This window comes from Pavona decussata, unplaced genomic scaffold (assembly GCF_977016875.1).
Source record: "Pavona decussata unplaced genomic scaffold, jaPavDecu1.1 SCAFFOLD_16, whole genome shotgun sequence".
NCBI classification, from domain to species: domain Eukaryota; kingdom Metazoa; phylum Cnidaria; class Anthozoa; order Scleractinia; family Agariciidae; genus Pavona; species Pavona decussata.
Window position 1 is genome coordinate 2,419,498 of NW_028145439.1, and position 23,536 is coordinate 2,443,033.

Consider the following 23,536-nt stretch of genomic DNA (forward strand, 5'->3'; position numbering starts at 1 on the left):
CTTGTATTTAATGAAATGGCAAAGTTGCTCTTCACTGTTGTTTTATTATCTCAGTTTCCCTTTGAACATGAGTACTTCTTCTGTTATCCAGTTTTTATGTCCATTTGCACGATCAGTCATGCAAATTACTTGTGATTTCATGATGATGATTTGAAATTTCCATTTGAACCGGTGAACAGGCCAAATTTTAGCAGTGCTCTTATTTCATCGTGTTTGGTCTTTCGCTAAAAATCTTAAGTTTCAGGCAAAGTGAAGATAAAGCCTGATACAGCTTATTTCAGGGCCTTACCTAGGATTTTATGTCTGTTGGACGGGGGGGGGGGGGGGGTGGGCAAACTCCGCAGCCCGTATACAGACAGGGTTTCTAGTTGGACGTTATATATTTCACCCCTACACTGAACGTTACCTCTACGACCTTTAAAAAAAACAAAACACACTGAATTCACATTGAAAGGAGATTTTTTCTGTCAATTAGTCGTTTCGAACCAACATAGCTGCAAGAAATAGCTCAGAAAACTCAAACACAATGTCAAAAAACAAAATTAGTTTTTTTCTGGCGGGCTCAGCTGCCCCTGCGCTATGTAAAATACGCCCGTTATTTCCACTTATCGGTGATTGCTACGGCTTTGATGGTATCCCCAACATGATTCGGTACGGGGGAGGGGAGGGGAGTTGTTATCCATTAGTTTGCTATGTTTGATACACTTGCATCCTGCCCTTGCACGTTTTTTAACTCGTAGTGAAATCGCAGGTAGTTTACATAGGCCACTTCTTCTAAAGTCGTGTAATCATCTCTTTTAAAACTTTCACGAAAGAAGCCAAGGCGCCGCAGAAATGAGTGTGAACTTATAGAACTTATAGGGCCGATTATTTAAACAACATTTTGATACGTTGTTGTAAAGCAAGTTTAATTCAGATGGTCAACCAAAATGCTTAAACAGTGTTGTTCACTGTGAGGAAAGAATGTAAACAAAAATGCACCCACAAATTAGTTGCTGAAGTGACCTAGTTATTAATCTTAAATCTCTCTTCAATGCTATTCAACTTGAAATAAAATTTTGTTTAAATAATCGCCTGAAAGAGTTAGTAGACAAGAGCTGTTTACACTAGAGAGAAGATGTAGTAAGCGTGGATTCACTGACAAATTACACTGACATGCATGAATCTAGTTGCAATCGCTCCAGCTACATGCAGTAGAAACACATTTTATCTTTTGCAAAAGTGTTTTCACATGGAGCGATTTGGATAAAATATGAAACTATAATTCCCCTCGCGCGCGAGAACAAAATTAAATCAACGAAGGTTGTTCAAATGATATTTTATTTCCTAGTAAGTTTATTGTTATTCTTATACACAAGAGAGGATGTACCTTCATCCTCTCTTGTTATACAATAACAGTAAAGAAAGAATACAAAAATTCTTAGAGTTCTAAAAAATTGGTTTCTCCTTTCACTGATTGCGGAGCTTGGCCGTTTTTCTCTAAATTTAAGCATTTTGATGCACTCAACGCTTTCCCTCTCGGAGTGAAACGTCGCAATTTTAACTTTAGAACCAGTGGATCAAATCCAAAGGTGTAGTAGATTCGAATGACTCATATCTAACTAGTAATAATCAAAGATTAGGGAGGGCGTTCGATGTCACCAGGTTCTCTCTCCTTTGCCAAGTTGGTGATGATGTCATCCATCCCTGCAAAATATGCGGAGGATGCCAGATATGCTTCCCAAGGTCCATTTGTTCGTTGATCGACTGTCCCAATGCAATCTCGACTCCAATCTGTATTGGGAGTGCGTTTTTTCTACGCCGAACGCAATTAACAGTTCTTTCAATTGATGCTGTCCGCTCTTCGATGTTTTTCAAATGCTTGGACCTTCGTTATATTGTGAGCGCGGTTTCTCTTGAGAATAGAAGGACTTAAAAGAAAACTACATGAGTATGTTCATGTATGTTGCATTCCACTCAGAAGAGCACCTTCAGCTAATAGAATTCTAAACGGGGCAAATGAGGAATGTTTATTTTGGCGATATCGTAGGCACTGCTGTTCACCCAGCTTTACACTTCCGTCCTCGTATCTGTTCAATATGGCGTCCTTATTTATTTGATGTCTTATTGAATTTCAAATTGTTAAGGTTGACTCGATGAACTGCAAACAAAATTTGAATTTAAAAAAATTTAAAACAACAAATTTTAAAAATTTAAAACCAAGAGTAATGCTCCTTCATGGATCTTTGAATACTATTCTACTAGTTCTTTGAGTTTTACAAATCTGCCAGGGAGAGCATACGATGACATGCGCGAACCAAAGAAACTTTATCAATTATATTTTCATTCTAGACCAAAGTAAAAACCTTCTCTTTTTTTTGCACCGTATGCAGTCAAGCCAGAAGGCTCTGGGATCGAGAATGATTTCAGATGCACTGATTGGTCAAAATTTAAGGTATCTGCACGCTTAGCTAGAGTTTAGTCAAGTTTGCTTGTTTGGGTTGCTTTGGAGATGGGAAAGGGTGAGAAAAATATTTTGCTATTTCTGGTTAGCACAAGGATAAATACAAGGTCTTTTAATTGCTTAGAAGTGCTTTGCAGCTTGAGACCACAGAGCCTCTCTTGATTGGACAATGTGTGCTCGAGAAACCACTAGTATCTAGACTGCTCACTGTCCCCTATTTTCCCGTGGGATTTTTGAGACTCGTACGCTTCGATTGAACTCCCGCCATCTTGGTTTGTAAAGGCGAGCGCAACCTGGGGAGTGTCTAAACTACTGAGGGGGCGGGCCTACCCTGACTAGGGACCCCTCGGTAGTTTAGGCACTCTCCCCATAAATTTACATTTTCCGGCTTACACAAATAGAAAGATCAAAACTGCTTACGTCATCAATAGTGAACACTGCCTTGTCCGTTCGTCCACCGCGTTTCGTCACGTGACTTCTAAAAGTATCTGTAATAGAGAAAGTCCGTTTGTCAAGACAGCCTGCAAACCTTCAATAGCCATCCTGGAGAAAACTTTAATTCTTTCAGTGCGATTGAATTAGCTTGCATTTTAGCCTTTTTGTGGATTATTTGTAGTTTTAACCGTTTCAGTGTATTCGCGCAGAAATTATCCTTCTTGGATGCACGAAAGTAGCTCGTCGCATTCGACAAGAAGATAGGACGTTCGGTGGGTTTTGCCTCTCTGGGCCACTTAAGCTTTACCCCTTAAAAATGGGTGGCGGGAAGAAGCGAAAAATACTTTTAATGCACAGAAAAATCGACAGAAAAGCTGGCTACCTGGGCAAGTAACACCGCAATATATTTTTTCGAAGTACTCATCTGCATGCATTTAAGGCTCAGTTATTGAGTATAATTTCATAATTTTTTCTCTGTAGCCTACGAGTTTGAGAATATCATTTATAAAGAATTTCACGGAACAAACCTAACTAAGATGACCATATTGCTCGTCGGTACTTGTTTGTAAGTACAACTGGTTGTAAGGAATATTTCTTGCCAATAGTTAATCATCAGACTTACCAAACATGACAACAACTCGCACTAGAATCTGGATGAATATATCAAATGGAATGGTTCCTTTCTTGTTGTGATATCGCAGGATGATGGCACTTAGTGCATTGTTACTAAGTTGATAACCTGGAAAAAGAATTAATGAAAGATTAATATCAAGAGCGATTAACATTCGCTTCCATATCTCAAACTAACCTTGGACATTCACTTAAAATTACATGAGGTGAAACTTATTTTAAACTTACGACGAAAAAGAAGGGAAAAAAAAAGAATAATGTAAGCCTCGAACCCGAGTCGTTTGCTTCATTTCTTCTATCCTTAAATAGAAACAATTCAAATCACGTGACCTGGATATTTGACACCTCCAGAAGACAGCAATTGCTAACCTTGACTGCAACCCAGGGCTATTTTTGGGATTGCAGAATTAGGGTCATTGCTTTGGCCTTTGGGTCATTTCCTTGCATTAGGGTTAGTTTTGTGCTGGAGTCAGGGTTTGGACGTCGACAAGTCACGTGAAAAACTTTTCCATCACATTGCAACACCCTGGGGTAACTAGCCATACGGTGCTGTGCTTGCTAAGCCAAAAAGGATTTGCCCTGAAAAGTTAATTTCAAAACTGACCACTCCCCTGACTTGCACTTTGGGCTTTGTTTGGAAATGGAGCTCTTGAAGGCTTGTACCAACTGCTTTCTCCCACTAAGTCCTAATTCTTTAATTTGCTTAGACCAACACAAAACTTTCTAGTGTTGCTTCTACTAAAAGTTAACACTAGTTTTCGGAGTCGGTGATATCGAAATGTGAACTACAATGGAAAAAAATCATTAATTAACCACTACACCAACGAGGACAAGCTGGCGAGAACTGCAATTTTTAACGTATTTGTTTAGGGTTTCCCATCACAAGAAACGAAAGCTAACCGTTACGTTTTCGAATCAGTGCTTAACTCTAAACACTGTAGATCAGTGCTAAGCTACTTAGCTGGAGCTCTATTCACTCAGTTCTCTGCCTAATAAATGGGGTTCTCTTTCCGAGTACTTCAGTCTATGACGATAAGGAATACGACATTGTATAAACCTCATAAGCGATCCAAGGTCAGTTTCAGATATGGAAACAGGTGTTGGCAGGTCGTTGAGATCAACAACGGCAAAAAAGTTTAAATCGTTTCTTTCTCAAGAGTACCTGGCTTTAAAAACGAAAAAAATGTTTTATAAATAATGTGGTAAAATTTCGAAAAAGGAACAACAGAAGAACTCCAAAGTTATAAGCACATTTTACAGCATAATAACCAGCACCACTCTTGAGGACTTGCCAGGTAGCTTTCATTTGCACGAATAGTTAATCGGAATTATTTTATCCAACAGCACAAAGTTTAGAACAAGCTTGTACAACATAATAAACACCACCACCATTAATTTAAACGAAAGCTCTTAATCAGTACAATGACAAACAACAATAACTCAGAAAAACTACACGGTTAATAGCTTCCTGTGCAACGGAATGGTCACATGTAGCGATTTCATCCACTTTATATAAATTTTAGCTAACCCAACAGGTACAACATGAACAGGTCTAAACAGTACCACAGGAAAGCACTGCTTAGTAACTTTCATCGGGTTACACTTTATAATCAGGATTTCATCCACAGACTTAAAAGCACCACCTCGTACAGCATTATAATAAAGTACCTCCTCAAAAGGTGCTAATTAATTGGTCACACGTGGAGATCGTGAAGGAGACTTAAGGGAAGGACTGGATTGGATGGGGATTTGTACGAGAAACGTCAAGAGATTTATATTTACCTAAAAACGTGAGAGCATCACGGAGCTCGTAAAGGTTCATATCTCCACTTTTGTCTTCATCATAACGATGGAAAGTTTCCTATGCATCAGAAATAAAATGGAAAATAAAGTACATTTACGAAAAAACATTTATCGCATTAAAGCTAAATGTTTTAAAAATACCTCATGGTATTTGCAAAAAATAAAAAATAGAGAAGATTGGACTGGTTTGCTCTTAAAAAGTACCAATGGTACTCCTCAAACGACATGAGATGTCTTCTAATACAGGGTAAACCTTGTCTCCCGTCGTCCTTTGCGCGGTCGAATGTGACGACACCGTTGAGCTAATCGGGAAGACGCCCCAAGCCACCTAAAAGCTCGGTTATTAGCTAGATAAACGCCTTGAGGCCTGGGAACAAGATTGACAAAGGCCATCAGGTTTGGGAAATGTACGGCGGGTTTATTATGCACCAACTACTCAAAGCCCGGAAGCCTACATAGCGGGTGTTTAAGTTTTAGTTTTTGCATCATGGAGCAACTTGGAGGAAATATGCTCCCTCATTGATGGGTTACCGAAGCATTTGTACAACCGAGTGAAGCGAGGGCAATTTTACTTTTTAAGGACTAGCCTCGAACTTCTGACCCTCCGATCTTCGGATCCAACTAAGCAAGTCCGACGAAAAGTCAAACCCGCTACCCGCTACATCATGGTGACTCCACAAGGCAATTACCAAAAGTTATTATAGGTAAGAGCGACTGGCACTGCACAACATTACCTTCCACATTCCCAGTATTGTCCACAGCCCTCTGAACTCGCTATATCCCAGTGCTCCTGTTTTGTCTTTCTTTGACAGAATGTCAAGGCCCAATGTTCAGTGTCATTTTTTTTAGTACACCATACACCAACAAAGTGTTCACTTGTCATAGCCAGAGTACAAACTTGAGTAGGCTCGATTTCCGCCGCTTCCTCGGGTCCGGCTTTCCGGTAAGTTTATTTTTAAGCAGAAAGTTTAGTTTCATGCGTTATGTATAAAACATCTTTGCTGAAATAACACTCTTGCAATACATGTCAAACAGGAGTCCAGGGGCTCCTGTTATCAGGGTAATGCTGGATTATATAATGCATGTGCTTGTCCTACTTGTGGGATTTAGTATTTTACGACATAAAATGCGTCAAATGTGTCACATTGCTAGTTGTACGGCCTTGTATGCTAACCACGAGTCTACCACGTAAGTGCTATGCTAGCTCAGTGGTAGAGCCTCCAAACAGCACGAGAAGATCATTGGTTCGTGGGCTCGACTCCCGTCTGGAAAGCCTCGGATTTCTTTTTCCAAATAATTCGCCTCGACCATTTATTCATTTCATCCATTTTAGATGCATGAATCGTTTCTACAGTCGAACATCTTTGGGCGACAACCTCTTTAAAGGTAGCACAAGTTCACGATTCCGAATTACTGTCTTAATTTCTGTCAGAATCGCCCATTCATACTTAGTCAAAACCCATATTTTAAAAGTTGTATACTTTCCTAACCGACCAAATTCCCCCTTATATTTAGTGTGAAGGTGAAAGGATACATCAAACATTGCAATCAAACTCCTGTGAAGGCAAAATATGCCAAATATGTCAGTACATTCTATTTCAACGGTTGAAGGGTTTGTTTTATCTTGTGTTTGTGCTGTCATAATCCTAGATTCACAGCATGATTACTGTTGTTATATCTGCAGAACATTACTCTTTCCTCTTTTGAATTTGACATTCTTTACACGCTAATACATTTTTTCTAAAGGCTTCGATACAATATTCACTTGGATGGAAACGTCGACAAATTTGTCGGTCATGCTGTTTTCACCGCTGTCCATGGGGTCATATATGAATGCCATTTCGTTTGCTGGAAAAGCATGCTTTTTCTACGTTTTCGTCTTTAGTATCGGCCATAATAAAACGACCAAAACAGTCGTTATTGTTTTATTACTATTATTATTATTTATTATTATTATTATTATTATTATTATTATTATTATTATTATTATTATTGTTATTATTAAGAAGAAGCGCAAGTACCAGCAGCGGGTGTTAGATGTAGAAATGGGTTCGTTTACGCCTTTAGTGTTTGGAACCAATGGCGGAATGGGAAACGAGTGTCAGCGGTTCTTAAAGCATCTCGCAGACAAGATAGCTCAATGTTTTCATCTTTCCACTCCGTAAATTCAAATTCACCTTTTTGAGACCTTTTTCAAACATCCATGTTTCCATCTGGTTTTCGACCGTGTTTGTGCCAGCTGTGACAATTGGCGAAAGCACGTTGTAAAAGCATACTTTTATAAGCAAAATGCATTAGTATGAATAGAACCTTAAGACTAATAGGCCAATTTCGATATGCTAAAATTCTAGCTTGGCTACGAGGCTTAGAGCAATAAACCAAAAGAAATTAATCATTCATCTCTGAACCCCAATGTAATTTCTTTTGTTTTATTTCCATAAGCTTCGTAGCCAAGCTAAAGTTTTAATACATCGAAAATTGTCTATCTACGCATACCAATAAATTTATCGGCCCGATTGGTAGCTTCAATAGCATGGGACAATATACGTTACAATTTGTCGGCCGATTTCCTTTTCTGTTGGTGTAGCGAGAACGCCAGATTCAGAAAATTTGCAGCACTGCGGCAGATTGTTTTTTTATAAATCAGACCGATTTCCGTCCGCTTATTCATCGGTACGTACAAATAGGCCATTATATTTCCGCGTTAATTGCTTTGAACCTCATTGTGAAAGCGAGACTTCGTGCATATTTTGTGAAAATTAGTTTCATTCATACGCAAACAAAAACTCATTTTAACATGAAAAGCTTTGCACTTAGCCTCGCTTTAATAATGAGGTTCACAGCAACTCGAAAATCAATGGTCCATTAGCCTTTACATAAAGCCTAGCCTTGATAAATAAGTTTATATTTAGTCAGTGGCCAGAGAAAGGCTCTCGACTCTCCATTTTTTAGCGTCACGTTTAATCAACAGTTACTTTACTAAACTGTGCATGGTTCTCCATTTACGTATACTGCATTTATTGAAGTATTACCTGCAAGCTTCTAAGCTAAATAAGTTGGAATTCATAACTGAAAGTCAATGAGATACAAAGGTTTAGTACTTAATTAAAAAGGATGAAAAGGACATACAAAACGTTAAATTAAGACCGCGTTTAATGCTGTGAAGACTTCTTTTTATTAATATTTCCTATTCATCGCATGCATTTTTGCATCGGTTCTTTTGACGATAAAAATTACTCTTGTTTTAATTACCAGACGGGGCTGGAGAAACAGCGGATAACCACCACTTGGTCTTCTTCTTCAACATTTGCAGAGCCGCCGGCGTGTGTTCACGAATTTATTTTTCTTATCAAAATTAGTTGCTGTGCACTATCCTGAGCGCAAGTGCGTTAAGTGCTCAATGACTGTTATTTCAAACTCGTGCATGTTTCTATAGACCAAGAGAAAACAGACCCATTTCAGATGTGACGTCACGTCACGTGTCTTTGCGAACTAGAGGACAAGCTGGTAAACAAATCGCACGTGTGTCTGTAAAGCGAGTGGAAAATTTTACTTACCAATAGTAAAGGCTTGGCTTAAGATTGCCTGCAGTTCATATTGATCAATTTCCCCATCCTATAAATGCATAAAATTCACCTCAATAACACAGCAGTTCACTTTGGTTTGGGGAAAGCAAAATTTATACAAACGTCTTCATGTATGATACAGGAAATCGACTCTGTCTCTCTTTGGTTCCAGTATTAAGAAGGCTACTTTCGACTTTAATTAGCTAGGCTTTGTACTCGTCGTTGAGCTCAAAATAAGCTATCCGCTAACTTGGAAATAAACTGTCCGAGTCATTCCTCATAGACGTACGTGATTGTTGACCACGCAAGTGAAGAGCAAACCAGAAACCGCGCATGGCGCTGGAGATTTTAATGGGAAGATATGTAAGGGTGGGTGTGGGAGGGGGAAGGAAGAGGGGCACTAAGTAGGCATTGCGACTCAATTGTCTTTTAATGTGGAAACGACTGGACTAGAACTGGACTCAATAGACGTTTGATCGAGGACTTTACTAAATTGATTAAGATATCGTCAGGCATGCCAAATATCGAGTATCGTTTCCGTATCGAATCGATTTGAAATATCGAGTATCGTATTCGTATCGGATCGATTTGAAATATCGAGTATCGTATTCGTATCGGATCGATTTGAAATATCGAGTATCGTATTCGTATCAGATCGATTTGTAAAACAAGTGGCTTCGGCCCACCCATACTCACCTCTCCTGCAAACTTTTGAAAAGTCTCCCAGAAGTTTTTATCAATGTCTCCTGCCTCTTCTGACGAAACTGATGGCTAAGGGAAAAAATAAGAAATGTGAAGTTATGGAAAAACCTCCACAAAGGGACACGACATTCACTTAAGGAAATGAACATAGGCCTTTGCTGACTAAGGAAGTGACTTGCTTCACTTTCAACTTTTAAAAATACAGGATATAGCAAATTTAAGATTCTCTTCCTAATAAACAGATAAAATAAATTGTTTTTTGGAGGAATTGTCTCGGTTTTTTTTTCATAAAAAACTCATTCGATGAAAGGTGAAATTTTCTGGGATTGGTTTTTACCACAGTGCATGACCGAGTTGAAAAAGGTGCTATCCTTCAACTAGACTCGCTTTCAGCCGCTCACTCATTACGCTTACCCTTAAAGTGCCCCTAACCCTTCAATTTGTTTTCTGTTGGTAGATTTCCATATCTTTCAAGAACTCATTTTCGAAAAAATTTTTGAGAAATATTGAATCCTTTTTTTTTCACGAACGCTAGAAGTGAAGGCAGTCTTGTCGATATTTTCACCTATCGTTCGCATTAGTCCCCCACTCGGCCAAATGTGGAGCGTGACGTAAGAAAAGGACATCGTGCAAAAATATCCGAAGATTCGCGGTAATGCTTCAATTGTAAACAGAGAAAATGGTTTAAAAATGTGTGGTTTTTGGATGCAGCAACTCTCGAAATGTAGAGAAAGGAATCAGCATGCATAAGATTCGTTCTGAATCCTTCTGGTGTCCTTTTCTTACGTCACAACTAAGAAAGTGTCAAATATCGGACGCTTCTCGTTGGCTCGTTCCTAATGAGCCCACAAGACAAAAATTTGTCCAGCGGGGCTTAAAGGGCGCAAAAATTTAAAAATTTCAGTAACTTTTAGCGCTCGTATAATAAAAATGATTCAATATTTCTAAAAAAAAATTTCGAAAATGAGTTTTTCACAGATATAGAAATCTACCAAAAGAAAACAAATTGAAGGGTTAGGGGCACTTTAATTCAACTCAATGCTGTAGGCTGAGAATTTCTACATAATCTGAGAGATTTTAAGTAAATTGTGAATGGGCGTATTGGGCCGTAATGTTTTATCGTCCACAAAATTGGCTTAAATGTCTTTAAAATTCTCAAACCTTTGGAAGAACCGTTATTTTTGTTTCTACGTCGACTTCACTGCAAAACAAAACGGAGTGTATCCATAAATTATGCGAACAACAAGATAAGCGTATAAATATCTTTACAAATATAAGCGTGCAGTGAGCTGACGCCTTTTCACCAGACTGATATACCATACACTTCAGTTAGTTCCATGTAATTCTGAAGTGGGAACAGACAGAATTATCTACATATCCGTTTTATTGTATATCTCACCACTGTTGGCATTTTGTCTTGGTATGGACAATTGTGAGTTTTGATTAGTTGCCTACGCATACTGCTAGTCCATCAACTCTTATAACCCATCAGAAACCTTCTCTTGTTTCCTATTGGTCAAATTACATCATCAGCAAATATTTGCGTTCGACGTAAAAAGAACGCACTCTAATACATATCAGAGTCGAGATTGTATGCGACCATGAATGAATGGATCATGGAACGCGTATCTGGCATTCCCACAAATTTTGCAGGGACGGATGGCATCATCACCAACTTGGAAAAGGAGAGAGCCTGGAATCGAGATCATCGAACGCAATCCTAATCTTTCATTATTACTAGTAATAAAAGATGAGCCTCAAACAGAAGTGGCTATTCCACTCGTTGTCAGTAATTTTAGAAAGCGTGTCCTAGTTTTGTGACTAACGTACCGCGCCTCGTGTGGCTTTTCTGAAAATATCCTGAGCAAAAACTCGGCTTCTTGCCGTGGATAAAATGTGGACGGGACTATAACGTATTCGCCTTGTGGAAGGGAATGCCGGCAGCTGATTTCTCTTAGTTTCGTGAAAGAGTTTGTCATGGCCTGGGCCTTGGTGGTTTCAAAAAATCTCTTGTTGAAACGCGTTTTCTCATCTTTCATATCATCTGGAACCTAAGAAAGGAAAAAAGGAGATTAAAAGTTTTATCTTCCATAAAAATCAAAAGATGTATGTTGAAGGCGTTAAGGTGGGATTCTTCGTCACGTTTCAGTACGGAAAAAGAAAATGGTCCTTTCAAATTTCGGGCGACCTGCATCATTTGCAACGTCTTTAAAAAACCAATGCAGTTTATTAGGGTCCAGTGAAAATAGAGCTTTTGAAAGGTGCAGGTTCACTATTAAATTTCACAGACTATAAAGTGGGGTGGGAATTTTACGATTCCCGAAAAAAGGGCATTTTCGGACACTAGCCTGCAACACCGGTAAGAATTGTTTTCAGAATGCTGCACAATAGTGAGCCAAACGACTACTTTTGGAGAATTTCACCCAAAGAACTGGCTTGTTGGGCGTTGTCTATCCCCACGACTGTACCGGACGACCCCCTTGGTGTGTTTGCCCCATGACGAAATATTAAGGCAGACCATTAGTATAAATAAGGTCATCAAAAAGATCAAAGGTCCTGACTCCTGGGGGCATAGAATGATACAATAGTCGTTCATGATGAACAAAACACTAATTTCAAAGATAATAATTGTGAGGACTCGCGGATCACGGCCTCTGACCAAATCAAGATTCACGAGAAAAAATAGCTATTTCACATTTCATGGGAAGAAATAAAGAGCTATTCACGAATTATGAGCTACCTATTACCACCCACTATGTAAAGGCCAGGGCACACGCTGCGATATTGCGCAAAAAGAATTGGTGTGTGTGCCCTTCCAGGATACTATTTTATAGCTCTACTGAAATGCTGAAATGCTGGGTGCAACAGTTTTTGGGGCGGAGATATTGGTGAAATATAGCAGTTAAATCCAACGTTTGACCGTGCGCCCTGCGCATTACGTTTGCAAAGCATCAAATCTGGTGAATCACATCACAAGTAACCACACAACAAGAAGACAGCACCGGGAACCAATGAAAATTCAGAGCAAAGAAATACATTTAGCAAGAAGCACACCGGCGCATGAGCCAAGCCTGCAATATTTGTTTGGACTCACTAAATTAAATGTGGTCTAAGTTATAAGAGGAGACCCACAATTAACAACAAATCAGTAGTAATGTTTTGTTCTTTGTATACCATATGTGCCAAAACAATAACTTCCTCGAAATTTGGTGGAATCTAAAAATCATATAACATTAAAATAGTGATCAGGCAGAGGTTAAACACATGGCTCTCATCACCTTATAGATTGCAAACCCAATTGGAGGTTTATCTTGAGCCGGGCTTCTTTTTCGATCAATTCGCATAAGTGAGACCACTATGGAACAGCGGTCTTCATCATCGTCCTCATCTGGGTCCTGCAGTTGAACCCTGAGAAACGAGACAAATTCAATAACTGAAGTGTGAAACATCTTAGTTGGTGTAAAGATAATAACAATGAAAACGCAAAGCTGGGACGATGACGACGACGATCTCAAAGGCGTGACGTTATGGAGCTGACGATGATTAAACATAAGGGAAAAAATAGGTTTTTTCGTTCTTCTTTGTAGAATTTGGCTGTTCTTTACATGCTGCTTCAAACTAACTTTAGGACGGTGCCTACTATTGTTAATGCGCATACGTTCTGCGCATCTCGTGATACTCGGTTTTCCTATAGGCGGTGCAATGCAGGGATATTTTTGCGCGGTTTTAAACTATTCAGGGAAAGCAGAACTTGGCGAGTGCTTTTGGTATCCAAAAAGAAAATTGGGGGTAACCATGCATTTTTCAGAGATAATAAAGCTTCAATTTGAAAAAAGAAAAAAAACCGCCAAGCATTGCTTTGTATTCTACTGATTTTTAGAATAAGTTGTTGCTTAATTATCTCTGCAAAACGCATGGTTACCCCGAATTTTCTGTTTGGATTCCAATAGCCCTTGCTAAGATCTGCTTTTCCCACATAGTCATAAACTGCGCAAAAATACTTCCGTATTAGTAGGCACCGTGCTTAAAAAAGAAATCTAGCTCTGTAGGAAAAGAGACAATGCGAAATAAATTGTCTTTTCTAAGGCAAGAAGAACGTTACGACAGAGGGCAGTTTCAAACCACCGAGCCTTGAATCAAGTGTCGTACTCGCCGACTTTACTTTTTCTTTTCCACAAATAGTATAGAATATGAAATGACAAAGTACCTTATTTGAGGATTTATGTGAAAAGTATCGATAAAGTTCCTGCAGCCACCAGCCGAAGCGTCAGTCTGCCAGCGGCCTTTCTCTCGTTTGATCTTCCATGATTTCCTCTCGTCTGGCTCCAGAACACTGTCCGGCGTCAGCATGCAGATCTCTATTCGTGTAAAGTTCGCTTGAAAATCTTCCATTGTCATCCTAAAATTTGAAATGTTGCAAGGCAATAGTAACTACGTTTAGAAAGGCGGTATAGCTTACAATCCGGCTCTCTTAAGCACAAACATGTTTTATGTGAGAAGGTTTCAAAAACTTTTTAGTACATTTCAGACTGTTATATAATTATTTGCTCCATGTGATCGTCTGTAAATTTTGTGGCAAAATTCATCGCTGCGAGCCACGGTTTTCTTTAGTCATAATCCTTGAAATGAGAATTGTGTTTTAATGAGTCACCTTAATTTTGTCGCCACCACTCACAACAACCTCGTTCCCCAATTTACAAGGGAAAAGACCTGGGAACGAAGTTGCACTCACAATAGCCCATTTACGAATTGATGTGAACGTCGTTATGAAAGCGAGGCTAAATGCGAGGCTTTTCATATGAAAATTATCTTTGTTTGCAAATGAATGAAAACTAATTTTCACAATAAAAACTTTGAACTTATTCTCGCTTTCATTTTGAGGTTCAAAGCAACGCAGAAATGGCGTATTACCAAATAAACATAAAAAAAAAATCCCGTGAATTCCTGTACGCATTTTCTTATGGTTGTTAAATAAGCTGACAACTTGATGTTTCCTGCAGGTATTTGCCAGTGATCATAACCTCAAATGATAACATTTCTTTCGATAAAAGATGACACATTGAAATTTTTTTTTTATAATTTCCGGCATTCTGCCGCAACGATCCCTGTGGTCACAGCTATTGCCCAGACTCTAACTTTATCTAAAGCCTCCTTTAACACGCCCATGGTAGTTCCATTCCATTGCCCGATCTTCACACACGCTTTTGGCGACAGCAATTTCGTCGGCGGTTTATGCGTCATTCGCTGCTTCGCACGTTGTTCCAACCGGGTGTTAACATCTTTTACCCCTGCTTCCCGATAGGGTGCAGTGGTAGTTCTAGTTTCGGTTTCTGTAATAAATAACATTTTCTAGGGGCGGGTTATCAGCCCGCCGCCCAACCCCCAACCTAGAGGACCAGGGGCTGTTCTTCGTCTGGCCTCTACCCTTCGACCAATCCGGCATGGTTAGACCTGCCAGGGATCACAGTCCCCACCGGCACAGCTCTCTGGGTCATTGAGACACACAAGCTTCACTACCACGGCAAGGTGTCAGCCCAAGGTGAAGGCCCATGGTAGCTGAGTATTTATGTACTCACCAAAACTCTCCATCATCATCAAACACAAGATTTAGTCTTTTCCTTTCTTCTCCGGACAACAGATTCCACTCGTCAGACCTAGAATTTTAGAGTGACGGAATATGGTTTAGCTAAGAACTACATTTGTAGATTAAAAACCAGTAATCTTCACCAGTCACACCGCGTAAGATTTGTTAAAAATGTACTGCATGTTTAATGCCACATTGAGCACTCATTGCCAGGACAATAATAGGATGTGAGACAACAAGAGTAGCACGCAATGTATAGCTATACTGTAAATCAAACGTTGCTAGGGGGAGAGCGACATTTTCGGAAAAAAGGTAGCTGTAAGTAAGTAAGTAAGTAAGTAATTTATTTAGTGTCAAATACACAGGGGGTGGTCTCCCAGTCCCCCGAGCCACAGGCTCATGATATAAGTGTTTGACAGTATAAAAAAAAGATAATAACTACTAATTAAATTAAAAAGTAACATCTAAATATAAATAAATAAAAATAAATCGGGTCAGAGGCAATTGCTGCATTGACAGCCGTTAAAATTTAACTTAGTTAAAAGTCTCCGAAAGGATGATGCATTAGGTGCGTTTTTTACAGGAGATGGCAACTGGTTCCAGATGTGTGAGATCATGTACGCATATGAGCCATGAAGGAATCTACTATTGTATGAAGTTTGTACAACATTTAGACCATTGCTTCTAAGATTATATGGTGTAACTCGGGATTTGAATGTGTGTATATGGTGGCTATTCTAAAACCCTGAGTGTTCACACTCGTTTATATGATGGCTTTAGAAACTTTCACATACTAATTAGTTAGATCAGTTTTTGTTGCTATTCTGTAAATATTGGATTTAAGTAACATTGAGTCATTTGAAAGAAATCTTAAGTGCCTGTCTCCCTAAGATCGTCATAACCCAAAAGTTGCCGTTTTTACCACTTGAAACAACTATGTGAAGACATCAATGACATTTTAGTATAAGGAAGAGTTGTGCTTGTCAATCAATTGTAGTATTTAGCCTTGCATCAAATTTTAAATGTTGTGAAAAGTTCCGAAAGTTTTTAAAATTCTGCTTTTATTTTCACTATCAAAAATTTAATTTTCGGCCACTAAGGGACCCTCCAGAAACCGAAGAGAGTGTCAAGCGTACAAACGAATTATAATTTTAACGTAACTAGTAGATAAAATGTAATTCACATGCAAGATTTGAAGCAAATATATCTTGTCACCAATTTGGGTTATGAGGGTCTTAGGGAGACACCCACTTAATGTTACAGGACTTTAGGGGGGGGGGGGGGGGGATGGGAGGCTTGGGTTATTCCTTAATCCTACATATATTTTGAGAGAACTCTTAGTAAAGTTTAATAGCAGTCATTCTGAACTGCAGTCAACCACCCACCATGTTCGTTGCCCTTATTTATCTAATATGATTGTCACCTGTCACTCCAAGCGCCCCTCCATTCCGAACTGTTTCCATGAGGATTTCTAAGACGAATTAATTTTACTTCGGGTATTCCACGGAATGGAGGCAAATTCACCTGTTTAGGGGAGAGGACGAAAGAACAACAAAACTAATGTTACTGTGTATTTTTAATCTCTTTAATCGCATAACCTGTTCATCTTGAACAGCGATGAAAACGTTTACTCTCCATAGAAAGGAAAAGAATCAGCTGTTAGAAGTACAGCTCAAACCAAATTTTTCAAATTAATGTAAATATATGAAACATATATTTGAACCGCGGGTGAAAGATTAAACAGAAGAAAGATCCACGCAACAGCAGTAGTTGCGAAAAGAAAGCCTGAAAAAAAGGTTAGTGTCAAATCTATCGTTTCTTCAAGTATCTGAGCAAAACTTACCTTGGTGATCCCTGTTATCGAGTACGCATGCCCAGTTATAAGTCCATTTGGTAGTGATTGTTGAATAGTCTGTGAGCCTGTCTACAAAATATGGAGAAAAAAAAATCCGCGATGAAATATACCGCGAAAGGCGAAAGCCAGTGTAAGTCATGCCCCATCCGCCCCCAATAAAAAAATTGGTTAGTGTGGAGGGACATTGCTGTCACAGACGAGCCTTCAGGCTTGTTAAATCTGTTATACCATAATTGCGAATCGAACTGAATCCCTAAATATAAGCACCCACATCGCAGACGAAAAAATCTTTCCAATAATAAAAGCTCTCAAATATAAGTCCTTGTACTGTCAGGGTTAGCTGTTTTAAGCTGTCAGCCATGTCTTTAAAGCTGCTTTACTTTTAATATCCGGTGAAACCCAACCCATTTGCGAGACAAATTTCCCTCCAGTAATAAGCATCTTCACCCTGGAAAATAAGCCCCCTTAAAAATTCATTTGAATCGAATTTAAGTCCAGGACTTATTTTTGGAATTTTGCATCATTCAGGGACACCTCGGCAACACATTTTTGAAAGAAAAAACTTTCCATGACCGTCATCATGGATATTGAAAAAGAGACATGAAATATAGCACTGTTCACGAACCCCCCCCCTCCCCCCCCTTCCCCAATTTCAAATAGTGAACTGCTAAATCACTAGAAATTTGCGAAGCAGCTCTCAGCTTCAAATCCTTCACTACAAAGATGTATTACCTTACGGGGAACAAGTTTGCGATGTTAAAACAGTCAAGTCAAATTCAGCTAGTTCAAATTCTCGGGCAGGACTTTAATTTACGTTATGTTAATATTAGACTACCACAGTTGCTACTAACAGGAGGGATCCATCTTTACCACCCCGATTCTTCTTTCCGTTCTACCGAAATTGCAAAAGTTTTCTGCGCATGTTCATACCTCAATCGAAGCACCCATAAGCGAGTGCCGCTCGTGCGCCTTGAATAAGACTTTATACACGTCAGGTGGAGGCGTTTTGAGGTTGATCATCTCAATCACTCCACCAGTGAAATCTTGCAAAGCTTCACTTATGCGTCCCAGACCCATAGCTTCGTAGGACCCGCAAACTCTGCAATATGGACAATCACAAACGGGTAGTTTTTGCTTACTCGTCTGACAAATGACTCAGATGGATTCTTATTTCAAGACTTAGCAACCAGGGTCCGGATTCACGAATGACTACCAAGTTCAGATGTATCCTCATCATCGTTTCTTAATAATAGGCTATTGATAGTCCAACATTCAAAAACGTATTAATAATTCATTAGCCCATTGACCTATCAAATGGTCGATAATACATCACGTGCAGTGATTTTATATCGCTAAACCTCCTCCTTATTAGTATGCGGTGTTTCATCAGCTGATAAAACACTCCTCATTAGTATGCGGTGTTTTGTTCACAAAAGCATAATTAATTGTTTTGAACTTTCTTGACACACGCAGCACTCGGCTGCGCCGATAAAACACTCTTGCTCTTTAGACACTCTTTTTTAAACATTACATAAATCATTGTTGTGAATCTGGTCCCTGGTCCTTTTATAACCTACCACAGTAACTAAACCTTGAATCACGTGAAGTACTTCTGATGTTTTTTGTTCTTAAATGATATCTTATAATTGTAGGCTACTACAATACGACGCGCCTTACCGTGGCCACCCAACAAACTTTTTTTACAAGTTAGCCAATCAGGATACGCGAATTTGATTAACAGTCACACCTCCTTGCAAAGTCCAACAGGCAAGTGACGCAACAGCGAATTAGTGAAAAAATGTCGTTTTATATCTTATGAACAAGGAGGAAGATATCGTGATTGGTTACTTGCAAAAAATGTTTGTTGGGTGGCCATGGTAAGGCGCGTCGCACTGTAAGCAGTACTTTCCCGTGGCAATGTTCATGGTGCTGTAAAAAGTTATTGGCCTGTGAATGAACTGCTTAAGTGTGAACATTACTGTAATCATAGATTGAAACAGGCATCAGAGCTTTCAAAGGCGATCAAAGATGTTAGCAGTACTTTGAAAATGTCTATGACAGTTGTTCAACTCCCATTCCAGCAAAGTCAAGGGACTAAATTAAATGCACCTGAAAGGGATCTTTTCTACAAGTGAAAAGCAAGGTTTGACGACATCTTTGCTCTGCCTTGATGCCATCAAAGGTAAACTCACTTTTACTAGAACAGTGACAGGTGAAATTTATCACCCTTGCCACAATTTTAAAGCCTTAGCAAACACGCCCCATTTAACTTATGGGTTGTAAAAGGTAATTTTGGTGCGAGAATTTTCAACTAACGAAGCCCCTAAAGCAACCAATGTCTGACAATATTTCTCTTTACAATCACCACTACTTCTCAAACATTCAAGTCACGGGAATAAGGAAAATAATCATCAAAATGAATTGCCTTTATTTGTTATACAAACTCTCTCAATTAACACAATAAAATAGGCAGAAACCAGTTAGGAGAGTACGTATGTTAATATCGGGGCCCAAAGGGGTTAAGTCGAATCACTTACTTGGCATATGCCTTCTCTAATAAAGCGCTCCAGAACTCATCCGGATCACTCGAGCGAGCATAATACAGCCTCCCATTGTGCGTGGGGAGAAAATCGTCAATGATCACCTCGACCCATTCACCAAATCGCCAAAAGTTGAATCTAAACATTCCGCAGTAACTCCCGGGATCAAAGCTTTGGTCAGGTGGGCATACCGCGTAAAACAGTTCCTCGGAGTCTGTCAGAGATGATACTGCTGCTACGAACCAGCAGTTCAACATTCGGCCTTGTGCCACGTCTGTTCTGCTGATGCCTTTGGTGAAAAACTTTGGCTCTGTTCTGCAAATATCCTAAAAATCAATGGCACACAAACACTGTAAGAAAATGGAGGAAAGATTTCTGCAGAGCCCCATATATTAATTATGTATGCACGACTACTCCCAAAAACGGTGAACGTGAACAGAGTTTGACTAACAAAATAAATAAATAATTAATAATAATAATAATAATAATAATAATAATAATAATAATAATAATAATAATAATAATTATAATTATATAGCGCCCTATACAAAAGTTCTAAGGTGCTTCACAATAACAGAAGACAATAAAATAAAAAAACTTAAATTGCCTAAGAGGTAAGATATCGGCTATATGCGGCTGCGCGGAAATCTTGCCAAAGAAGGGAGTTTTGACTTTTGACTCTTGGCACACTGCACGTTTGGCATTATCTGTAATATTCTTTTAACATTCTTTACTGATTTGTGTAAAGTACTAAAAATTCTTTATATCTAGTATTCAATTTGTAACATTTCACTTTCTTTACATTTTATCCGTAGAAAACAACATACGTTGTATGTATTACACTATATCTATGCTTGTATATTTTTATGGTTTATGCAAGTAAAATTGAGACAATTGAGACCTTTTTTAACCAGAGAATGTTTCCTTACATTTTTTTATATGACACAAAGACAATTAACACGAGAGAAAAGGGGTGTTTACCACTCACAAGCAAAACCGACTGAAATCACTTGGACCCCATAGGGAACAAACGAAGCAGAGTTCTCCTCCTCGGAACTGAAGAATACCAAGGCCGTCGGAAGTAGCAAGCGATTGTAAGTTTCACCCTATGTGCCACTGGATGATAATGGTAACGACAACGACGATAATGATGACGACTCAGAGTCGTTCAATTAATACGACCGCATAGTTAACAATTATTCCACGAGTTCTCGTTGGATATGAGATGATATATAAATAGCAAACGAGGCGCGTGGCGCCGAGTTCGCTATAATCTTCTCACATCCAACAAGCGCGAGTGGAATAATTGTTTTATTGAAAACAATCAGAAATATCGCTAGATCTCGCTGATTTCACTTTGCAAGAACTACCAGAAGACAATTTAATGGTCTCTATTTCTCAGGCATGGCATAATGGCTCATATAATACCGGGGCCTCTAAGCCAATCAAATCCCTGGCCTGGAATTGCATTATATAATGATTCAATAGTAATGGCAATTAGTGTGGTCATTTTCCATATTTTTCAGGGGTGTAACATTGGAAAATTAATAAAACCTTCCGACATCTACATAAATATTTCACCACATCCTACGTGGAAAAAAAGATAAGCTTACCCTCGGTCTTTTCCATTGGAGGTTAACAGAAGGACGGGTCTTGGTGAAGAGGCTGCGGAAAATTGGCGGAAAATCTCTATCCTCGTACAAGGCGCCTTTTCTGAGCAGCTGCCTCTGGAGGGAAAGATACTTCTCTTGAGGCTGAGCGCGTCTCAGAGACATTTTTTATGATGACCACTGCATATTCTACAAGTATGATATCTGTGTGAGATAAAATAGCTAAAGTAAATTGCTATACGTTATCTCCTTTGTAGCGTCAGCAGAAGGCCATTTTCAGGTTTCATTGAATCTCTTTATCAAAAAGGATTAAGCACGAATTCGGCTCCGGGAGTGGGGCGATCCGCACCGTTTGCAACGTCTTACATGGTTGGTCGATAGGACAAAAGAACGGACAACAGAACAATGCCCCCAACCATCTTCCCCCTCCCCCCCCCCCCCCCCCCCTGGGAGAAAAAACAGTGCAGAGCTTTTGAAAGGTGCAGGTCCACTTCCGGGAGTGAAGATGGAATTTTTCCGGAAGGGGGTAGGGGAGGGGAGGGGAGGATGGACGTGTGATTAACTGTTTTGATTACAAGTGAGGCAGACATTCAGGCAGCCACATTACCGAAAGTCAATCAATAAACTCATCAAAACCTTGAACAAAGAAGCTCTCAGATTCTCCGGCCCTGATTTCTTTTTTTAGGTAAAGTCTCGAGTTCAAAAATTACAGGTATGCAAGCAATGTAGACTTTAAATCATTCCATACCCCTATTACTGTATACGATCTCACAGCCTAACGGGAATGCTTTACTTCAGCCAACTGAAAGAAACAATATTTTAACGGATATGTTTTCGAAACAAGTTAGGACAGCTTATACTCAAAAAATTAATTTCTCACGCTTCTTGATTAAAATAACCGCTATTCAAAATTTATGGTAATAAGCGGCTGTTTGTGTTTTACCGAATACTTGACATACAGTTAAATTCAATGCCTTGCTGAGATCTGGGAGCAACCTTATCTAAACTTGCTTCATAGCGTCTAATCCCCCATGTTGTTCTTTCAGCCACTTCGGAAAAGTGTTGGTGGGCACTGATAATTTAATGATTGCAAACTGTGAGCCGCTCAACCTCGCATTAACACTCGGTGGTTTTCACCACTATGAATAATTGTTCAAAGTGAAGTGCTTCGCTATTCTTAGCCTCTCTTCCCGCATTTTTCAGCAGTGTTTCAAAGAGAGGAACGTTCTTTAACTTGCAGTATCTGCAGCGACAACCAACACTTGCAAGCACGTAAACTTTACGATAGTATACATTAAGCTATTGCAAACTGGCTATGTATATTTGCATCTGAAGCTATCAAAGTGTTAAACCCTCGATTTCAATTAATTTGGCTAACAACTTTGCTATTTCAACTATTCAGGATATTACAATTTGCCGACAAAAGCGATCAAACTCAGAGATTTAAGGATTAGCATGAAGCTTGTAAGTTTATTAGCGCTGATATGTACAATGCATAAAGTGTTACAACACTTGAAGCTCGCTAGCCTGTAACGGCCACCATGACACTTACTGTACTTCGAATAACTTCCACAGTGACTCAGAGGGAGGTGTGTTTTATAATTCTCTGGATTCTACATGTTTAGTTTACCTTCTGATTTTAACTTGTTGAGTGCAAAGTGCATTATTATCCTAAATAAACTTGCCATTCTCTCGATGATAAGCCGACAAACTTTAATGGAAGACAAACGAATTGAAGTCACGGATAATGTAACGACGGCATGTGATGCATTCTCTATGTTCTCTGGTTACATGTAAGAATAAATTTATACCAAATGTGGCTTGAATACATCATGAAGTTACTAATCACAGTTGCACAAACTTACCTTAATTCAGCGGCCCGTCCGTCTTGTATGGCAGCAAAATTGTAACGCTTCAATCGGTATGTAAATTAGGGTTGGCCCTTGACGCTATCTTCCTGTTTTTATGGTTGAGAGCCCGCACAACAAGTAAAATAAATAAAAAACTGGGATGTTAAAAATTCAATTGTTTTGCCATCGTTTTGATTCTGCCGGCGTTTGCGTTGTGCTTTCATTGTCGAATTAAGATGGATTGTATTTTTGTCCCCGCCATTCTCATGGAAATCGTTTATTTATAATAGGGGGTTTATCCATCTCGATTCAAGCGGAAGGCTGCAGACTCGTAGAGTGATATCAGAACACTGCAAACAAGTCAAACAAACAGTCTGATTTTTATTTATACGGTTATGTTTTGTGTAGTCTTGTGGTTTTATAGTTTTGATTATCCTAGCAGGTGTTTAAACAGGTCTTTGACTTCAATAGGTAGCCAGAGCAATTCCTTGCACCTACAGTTGTTTTTGTTTACATTC

The 23,536-nt window shown here is 39.2% G+C and overlaps 1 protein-coding gene across 2 annotated transcripts; it reads right to left on the reverse strand.

Moving 5' to 3' along the window:
* Positions 1-1,303: 1,303 nt before the first annotated feature.
* On the reverse strand, positions 1,304-23,152 carry LOC146487312 (calpain-B-like). 2 transcript variants are annotated; one of them, XM_085087008.1, is made up of 20 exons: positions 23,034-23,152; positions 21,172-21,372; positions 19,556-19,884; positions 17,949-18,117; positions 17,007-17,087; positions 16,587-16,687; positions 15,156-15,233; positions 13,787-13,978; positions 12,858-12,987; positions 11,410-11,630; positions 10,741-10,780; positions 9,574-9,648; positions 8,869-8,926; positions 8,344-8,380; positions 6,846-6,867; positions 6,046-6,114; positions 5,291-5,369; positions 3,501-3,617; positions 2,864-2,931; positions 1,304-2,140 (listed from the first exon to the last, which is right to left on the reverse strand). In XM_085087008.1, the coding sequence occupies exons 2-20, from the start codon at positions 21,331-21,333 to the stop codon at positions 2,114-2,116; spliced, it is 2,055 nt and encodes a 684-aa protein (XP_084943134.1). In that variant the 5' UTR covers positions 21,334-21,372; positions 23,034-23,152; the 3' UTR covers positions 1,304-2,113. The 2 variants fall into 2 exon arrangements, with proteins under 2 accessions (XP_084943134.1, XP_084943140.1); XM_085087014.1 differs by having other exon boundaries at positions 21,172-21,357; positions 23,026-23,098.
* Positions 23,153-23,536: the final 384 nt, after the last annotated feature.

Coding starts and splice junctions, on each gene's coding strand:
- LOC146487312 (XM_085087008.1), bottom strand. CDS start 21,333: ATGTCTCTGAGACGCGCTCAGCCTCAAGAGAAGTATCTTTCCCTCCAG. Junction 19,885..21,171: donor TCCAATGGAAAAGACCGAGG/GTAAGCTTATCT, acceptor ATTGATTTTTAG/GATATTTGCAGAACAGAGCC. Junction 2,141..2,863: donor CAGTGTTCACTATTGATGAC/GTAAGCAGTTTT, acceptor TTTTGTTTGCAG/TTCATCGAGTCAACCTTAAC.